The sequence below is a fragment of the Empidonax traillii genome, unplaced genomic scaffold (genome assembly GCF_003031625.1).
Source record: "Empidonax traillii isolate 1590-97213 ecotype Southwest subspecies unplaced genomic scaffold, ASM303162v1 scaffold762:size303542, whole genome shotgun sequence".
Taxonomy (NCBI): domain Eukaryota; kingdom Metazoa; phylum Chordata; class Aves; order Passeriformes; family Tyrannidae; genus Empidonax; species Empidonax traillii.
This window is the reverse complement of record NW_020955955.1, coordinates 222,045-230,588: the sequence shown is the minus strand read 5'-3', so window position 1 is coordinate 230,588 and position 8,544 is coordinate 222,045. Positions and strand designations below refer to the sequence as shown.

General features: G+C 36.5%; 1 protein-coding gene across 1 annotated transcript in view; it reads right to left on the bottom strand.

The window, feature by feature from the left end:
- Nucleotides 1-791: 791 nt before the first annotated feature.
- NMBR (neuromedin B receptor) overlaps nucleotides 792-8,544 on the bottom strand; it is a 19,520-nt gene continuing 11,767 nt past the window's right edge. Inside the window, exons 2-3 of the mRNA XM_027901103.1 lie at nucleotides 4,852-5,200; nucleotides 792-2,641 (exon numbers count right to left, since the gene is read on the bottom strand). Coding sequence (XP_027756904.1) covers nucleotides 2,240-2,641; nucleotides 4,852-5,200 — 751 coding nt within the window. The 3' untranslated portion in view covers nucleotides 792-2,239. The remainder of the gene's footprint in view (nucleotides 2,642-4,851; nucleotides 5,201-8,544) is intronic.

Here is an 8,544-nt window from a genome sequence, read left to right as displayed (position 1 = left end):
ATTTTCTTTCTGAAGCTCAGACACGAAACAAACCCTGCCCCAGCTAGCCTCTCACTTGGCTTGGGAATAATTATTCATCTGACACTGTGCAGCTGTGTAAGGGGGAAATCAGCTCTGACTCCCCCTCAGAAGGTTTTATATTAACAGCCTTGTATGAGTAGCAGCAACAGGTTTCAGTCTTTGTGCCTAGTTGACTACCTATGTTGGCATGTGAACCGATAAAAAAAATTTAAAAATATATATTATTTTAGAGCTGAACTTCTTGCTTTCTTGAGATCTAAAGGGCAGTTTTGCAAGCTTTGTATGAGGTATCCCTACCATAGATCCGTGACTGAAAAAAGAGCAGTAAATCCTCCTAGAAAATTTGTTCTGGACATGATGGTAATTGGTACTAGAGCCTCACACAGCATTCCCAGTTGTTTTAATCCCAGGTCTGCACTGTATCTTGAAAATGTCCTCCTAGGAATAACGACAAAGATGTATGCTGTCCATGGCACTGGAATGACTAACAGAAAATGACTAAACAGAATGACTAAACAGAAAATCCTCCTTTTAGGCAGATCAGATAGGATTTTCAGAAGTGCATTAACTATTTATGCCTGTGGGCCTTCAGGAAAAGAAAAACTGTCAGATTTTCAACAGTACTGGAGCCTTGTTGAGACTGGTATGGTGTGTGCATGAAGAGTAGATCTAGTAGCATAAAATAGAATCACAAGGTAATTAAAATTGGAAAGGACCTCTAGGATCATCAGATTCAACCATTATCCTAGCACCACCATGTTCACCACTAAACCATATCCCCAACTGATACATACACATAGTTTTTGAACATTTCCAGGGATGCTGATGCCAGCACTTACCTAGGTAGCCTATTCAAATATGCCTGACCACCCTTTCAGTGAAAAATATTTTCCTCATATCCGATCTAAACCTTCTCTGATGCAACTTGAAGCCATTTCCTCTCAGCTTGTCATTTATTACTTGGAAGAAGAGGCTCACCCCCACGTGGTTTCAATTTCCTTTCAGGGAGTTGTAGAGACTGACAAGGTCCCCCCGAGCCTCCTTTTCTCCAGACTATACAATCCTAGCTCATTCAGAAACTCCTCATAAGACATGTGCTCTAAACACAGGAAGCAAACAGCTGGTACTGATCAACCAATGCCAGCTACTCATGCCAGCTACCCATGTTTGATTAGCTGGGGGTTGTTTCAGACTAGGACTTGTCTGGCCCCATGGTCTGGATGATCATTAGTGACCAGAGTATGTTGAGTGTGCTCCTGCAGGGCATCCGTCAGTTTGGTTTTGTCTGGTATTAATCTGGGTTTTGCACTTTGAGACTGTTCTGAGCTGTATGAAGACTTGCTACAGAACTTGTGTGAAGTAGCCACTCCAAATTTCACTTTTTTGAATGTTTGAGCCTCCCAGTACACTTAGCATCCTTCTTAGCTGTGTACTGATATGAACAGTTAGCAGCAAATATATAGCATGCAGAAACTCTAAACCAATGGTGCCATAGCCTTAACAGTTAGAGAAATGAGCTTTCAGACACTGAGTTATAGAAAACCTGCATGATGCACACATTTTCCATTTGATATGTTAACCATGAAAAGAATGACATTTTAACAGATAAACTTCTGACCTTAGCAGCAAACAGAATGCTCAAAGAGTAAAATCTCATCATGTATGTCTACCAAAGTGAACAAACAAGGTGGATTTAAATGAGGTAAAGACCCGGCACTCAATACTTGAATATTTTTTTTTTATCTGAAACTAGAATCTATGTGTTGAAATGGCCCTTTAATTGAGTTCAAAATGCCTAACAGTCTTAATGAGCAATGTTTGTAAATACCACACAGCTAAAATAACACAAAATCTATTAGAGTAGAACATAAGCCTGGATCAATATTCAGTTGAAAATACATATTTTTCAGATCAGAAAATCTATACTTTTTGAAGCAATATTATATCAGATACTCTGCTTTCCTTTAGGTTAAACACATACTAGCATCTCCTTTAAAGTACAGTGTAACACCAGTCAGTTTTGGTTTCTCAATAGAATGTACTGTTCATTTCTATCTACGAGTCAGAGTAGGTGTGAGATAACTTCATACTGGCCAGACTTTGAGAGATCCTCTATTCTGAGAACTCAGAGCATCTAATCACAAGAGCCAAAAGTGAGTTACAAACTGCAAATAAAATGTTCAAATTTGTTTCACAGTCAAAAATCACACATATTAAATCATAATGACATTTCTTGTTTCAAGTTGTGCCCATTCAGTTGTGTCATGGTAGTTACTGTGTTCCTGGTATTGCTTTTCAGGGAAGTCATTTGAATGGCAGAAGAGTTGCGCAAGTAGCTGGCAGATCTCTCTTGCTGAGCTTTCTTCCTGCAGCAAAGCTGGTTGTTGAAATGCCTTCTGAAACTCTCACTGAGAAAATACAGTGCAAATGGGTTGACACAAGAGTTGCAGAAGCTTAGCACTCGGGCCACTAAGGTAACAACCATATGTCCTGTTGATGGATCAATCTTATTGTAATGAAAAGATCGGTACATGTATAGCACATGATTAGGAAACCAGCAGATAGCAAAGAAGCCGACAAAAACTAGAACAATTTTTGCCAGACGTTTTCGAGTTTCCATCTAAAAAGATGAAGAGAACCCAAATGAACAACAACAAATAGAACTACTCCACATAACAGATTTAATTAAAACATGTAGCATTTTGCTTTATATTAGCTTCAACAACTATCATAAGTAAGGCCAGTAAAAATGCTTCCTTCAGGGGCTGGATTACTTGTTCTGTCTCATTTACTTTCACACTTTCAGTTTATTTTCATTGAAAGATCCTAGCTGTTTGCAGTTACACAAGGTTGCTCTTTCTATATGATATATGCAACAAGACTGATTCATGACCCAAGGAAACACTGGCTTTTAGCCTGAAAGCAAGCACCAATGGATGTAATGAATCATAATCTTTTCTGATGAGCTCTCAGTACTTGGCTTGAAACTTAAGTTTTAGTTAGAAAGCTATTTAGAAACTGTTGGCTTTAAAATCTAGAGCCATTGTGAGTGAAATATAGAGACATTACTAGGGCGTTAGTTATTCAATATATATATGTATTTATATCCCACTGTTTTTCCTGAGTGCCTCAGCTCAGATTCTCCTAGAGAAACCACCAGAGCTGCATTACACAGTAAAAAGCATCTTAATTACAGAGTAAGGTGAAAGGTTCCATTAAATCTTAAATAATGAAATGTACCTTAATTTGAGTACTAAATTATAATGGATTACAGTGACGCTGTTGAGACTGGCTGAAAATTTGGCAAGATATGAGCCTACACAATGGATGCAAAGTGAGAGAGAGAGAGATAAACTGGCCATGTAGAAGGCACCAAAGAGAGACAGAAAGTTTCTTCATATTCCTCCTGAAAGATTTATTATGTATATGAGGTATGAAAGTTTTGCAAATGCAGGAAAGCTTTCCAGCTCTACTCAATTTTCTGGGGAAAAAAAAAGAAAAGAAGCAAATTTATTCTAACAGAGTTTCAAAATTTATTAAAATAATCCTTGTGAAAAATTTTGTGAAAAAATCCTGTCTCTATCTACAAAAACCAGTGGGGAATTCCCAAAAGATGGGAAAACTCTAACATTTCAATTTGGTAGCATTCGCACTCAGATTGCAAGAGCAAACTAAAAGGTGCAGAGGTATAGAGTAAATTTTACGCTTGGCCTGAAGAAACATGATTTGATAGCAATAGTCTGAATTTATTTCCTCTTGCTAGGAGATATGTAAGTATAGCGGAATTTTCTATTCTTCTGAGCCTCATAGATTAACAAAAAGCAAAAAAAACCACATAGAATGAAAAAAATATGTTCTTACTTTGAAAATACATGTCAGTTCAGAAATGTGATATAAGTTTTTTTTTCCATCTAGAGAGTTCAGCCAAAAGGCTCTCTATATTTCACAAGAAAATAAAACAATACCTGAAGTGCCAATATGTATGCACTTTTGACAAGAAACAGACTAGAGTAGAAATGAAATGCTGCTCAAAAAGGACATGAGGGAATGTAGTCTTTCCTTTAAATGAATATGTACATACTATATATGCAAGGAGATTTCAGTTAGTATGGAAGTAGTTCTACAAAATACTGGAAGAGAAAATCATTCAAAATTGTTTTTTAAAAAGCTTTGTCTCAAAGGTATATAGAATCTATACCAAGAGTTTTATAGCATCTATAATACAAAGGATATTAGGAAAGTGTGAGTTCAGGATTATATCCAAGGAAGATCTACTGAGAAAGTAAAAAAAAATAATCAGTTAATGCTCTGTGTTCATCTTTTCAGCACATCTTGATCTGAGAAGACCTTAGATCCCTTATGTAAATTTTCCCTGCATATGTCAGTTTTCTCATTTCCAAGTACAAATAAAAGAGGGACAATTATCAAATGTTCATGTAAGATTTTTTTCCCAAAATGGTTGCCTATAGAGATAGGTGAAGCCACTAGCATTAACTACAAAAACATCATTCTATAGTAAGAACACAAATAATGGTTACATTAGCTGCACATCCAAGCACATGTACCAATGTCATTTACTGTTAGGAATGTGCACTGATGGCACTGAATTTATATTTTTCCTTGTTCATATTAATTTACATACTGTGCCAAATACTGAGTAATTGTGAAAACGAGGAGATTTTTCAGATAATTCTTGTCTTAGTTCATGTGGAAACTGAACTAATCCTCTGCAAAATCCAACAATTTGGGTGTTATAATTCCTTTATTTTCATTTGTAAGTGTATACCACACACAGATCTTTCAACAGGATGTAAAAAGCAAATTGCTTACCTGTCTTTTGGAATGCTCACTGTATTCTCCAGGGATGTTGTGAGCACTTTTTATTAAACTCTTTGCAATATGATAGTAGTAGATACTAATAATCACAAGAGGGACAAGGAAATACACAAGGAAAAGCAGCACAGAATGGATCTTTGGGTGCATTTCATCTGTTATGGGGTATGGTATGCACGCTGTGAAAGTGGCATTATCTGTGTCATTGATGTGAGCCAGTTCGGAGAACACTGCTTCAGGAACTGCTAGGAGCATGGAGATTATCCAAATGGCAGTGGCTTTAAGACAGGTCCATAGCACTGCACTGGAGGTCTGGATGTCCATGGGATTTACAATTGCTTTGTACCTGAAATTGATCAAAATGCAGATGCAAATTAAAAGGTATTCAAATTCAACATGTGATGCACAAGATCACTTCATACTTTTGATTAAAATAACGTTATGTTTTGCTCTTATTTTAAATGTCAAGTGGCTTGTAATCTTTCTTAAATTTGCATTCTCTAAATCTCTACCTCAATTAGTATACATATTCATCAGAGGTGAAAGGAGGCACAGCAATCTGCAGCTGTAGGTGCCCACTCCAAGTCAGTGTGGTGGAAACCCAGAATCAGTCATGACTCTGCTCTTTCTTTCTCCAAATACCCCCCAGCAAATCCCCAAATGCACATCCTACCTCTGTACTTCCACCTTCCTCTTGTACCACCACATGCACACTTAGCACTTCCTTCCTTCCACAGCTTTTGAAGCCCAGGGCTCTTTCCTGTCCACCACCACAGCTTTCCTAGTCTAGGACAGCCCCAGTCCTCCTCAGAGGAATACATGCATCTCCATAAAGTCAGGCAGAAATTACTCCCAATGTCCTGAAAGTATTAAACTCTTACATAAAGTAAACATCTCCCCACCCATAGTTGGAAGCTGCTGCTCTATACTGCATTTTGGAAAACTGTCTCATAAAATATGATTACATATATACCTTTGTGGAATTGCTAATTTCATACCCCTAACAATGAAAACAGGAAGAATTGCAGAGAATGGAAATATCACTCTACAGCAAAGTAAAGTAAACAAACAGAGATAGACTCTGGTCAGGAATTATTTTATTAAACAACATCGTTTCAGGAAGTGATAAAAATTGAAATTTTCCACAAGAAAATGTACATGCTGAAAGGGCAAGTATACTTTGAGAAAAATTTATCAGGAATGCCTAATTTTTTTTTAGATTTTTAATTTTGTTTTTAATGTAAGTAAATTATGCTTTAATGTTTTCATTAAAAACTAAACCTTAAACAGAATATTTCAGTTTGTCTAAAGGACAGTAATTTGGACGGTTGCTTTGTCTCATAAGGGTTTTTTTAACTTTCTCAATTTTTTTGGTTTTATTTTCAATGTGATTTGAAATGGTTGGGTTTTTTTCTGAACCTGCAGAAGTTTTGAGAATTGGGAAAAATATTCTTTAATATCTAAGGGAAAATTTTACAAGAACCAAGGAGTCAGGAGAGATTCATACTTCAGGTACATAACTTTATCCATCGTCAGGTCTTTTTAGTCAGTGGAGATACACTTTCAAAGAGTGATTCAGATTTCATGTGTATTAAATCACACTCTGAGGTGTTTATTTTTCTCTGTTAGCTATACAGTGAGATTAGACTGAGAACTCTAACTTAGGTGCCTATCACTGCGATAAAACTCCATATCCAAGTATCTAGATACATATACATGCATACAGACATTTAAATATGTATGGGTATGAGCAGGGGTCTAAATACATATCAACGGTTAGTTTATAGCCAAATAGTCGCTGAAGGGACTGCTGGGAAATGGAGCTGTGATTCCAGATATCCTTTATGGCTAATTTGCAGTTCCTGACAGGTAGCTCATAGTTTCTCAACACCATGAACAGATATTTGATGAACTTTGGATTAAAGTTCCACACAGCAACTTTGAGTTTGCTGGCAATCAGCACTGCAACCGGCTATGCCATGAAAATGTCTGGAGCAGAGCACTGAATTGCTACCCTATTCTTCTGAGAATATTTGAGTCAAAATGTGCCTTGGAGTCCTCTGTCTAAAAATTCTGATAATTTTTTTTATCACTAAATAATTCAAAATAATGGTTATTTATGTGCATATCTTCCCTGAATTCAGAAAGATTTTTACTGTGTCTTCGCCCATATCATGCAGTAGAAAATGAAACTCAGCAAACTGTCTTTGTTAATTTATGTTTACCATTTCTGCTAACACAGAATGAGAAACTCCCGGATACCAAGGTGTAAAGAAATCCTTTATACTGCCATAGGAAGGACAGAAGCTTCTTTGCAAAGCATGAATACAACCCAAACAAACTGTGACCTTATTATTCAATAATTGCTTCCTATTGCTGTCCACCTTGATTTCATTACACAGAGACAGACCCTCCATTTCATTCAACTAATGTGACATCAAGTCCTTACATCTGCTCATTTTTAAAAAACTGTACGTTCTTTGGGAAGAGCTGGTTTGGGGTCTTTGGGACGAGCTGGTTTGGGGTCTTTGGGACATGGGGAGGGCACTGGACAAAAATAATATATTGTACTACAGTTTATTTTTAGCTCTTCTTTCCCATTGCATTACCTCAAACTATTTTGGCCACAGCCCTATGACCCAAGACAATGACCATATCACAAATAATTGTTCTAGCATTTGATGTAGTTACCCTCTAAATGGAAGACCTTTTCAGAGTTGTCACATTAGCAAAAGGTGTGGCATATATTTATACTTTGGCATATATTGCTGTTTCAGCAAATAGCATGCTTTTCGTTGAGCTATAAGTTGGAAGGCACTGGAGCAAAGTGCCCCTTTTTATAAACAGCTGAGTTTAGTACAAAAAAAACTTCTTCTATTTTACTTGCTACTTTACTGACTACAAAGTGTCCCTCTTCTTCCTAGGGCTCAGCCCTTCACAGTACTCAGTGTCAACAAGAAGAAAAAGGCACTAAGTGCTTTACAAAATCTGTCATCTTGTTCATATCTTTGCAAAGATATAGAGTAGAAAGAGACATGTTACAGATACAATCAAATAGAAACTGAATGAAATGTGTTCCCAAAGTGAACATACAACCTCTTCCTTTGTATAAAACCAATGTAATGTTAAAACATACCACCAACCATTCAAATTAAAAAGAGCATATTTTCTGTCAATTAAAAAAATCAGTAAATTGAACAAGGGTGCAAATTAGTCAAATTGTTAAGTAAATCCATCTTTTCCTTTACTTCACTGATGGAAAAAAAGCAAATTATAGATTTACATGAAACTCAGAGAACATTCATAAATATGCATTTGGTTTTAATAAGAAACCTTCATGTAAATTGTCTTCCTATATCCTTTATCATTCTGACCGCTGACAAAGGGACCCCAATTCAGGAAACCCTTTCTTTAGAGCTGTGGTTTTTGCCAACAGACACAAGCACAAACTTGCCCATTCTCATTCTGCAGATTGGTTTTGTTGTATAATGTTTTTTCACAGGAAAGCAATCTCCTCTGTTCTATACAACCCCCAAAAATTGATGAAAACAATATCCTCTTCCTCCAGCATTATAACATGTTGCTACCTTATAAACACCAATCTATTTTATCTATTTCTCCTAACCTTTGTTTTCAAAGCTCTTTGTAAAGGTACTTATCAGCTTCAAACTAGAATGGAAAGCTCTGTTC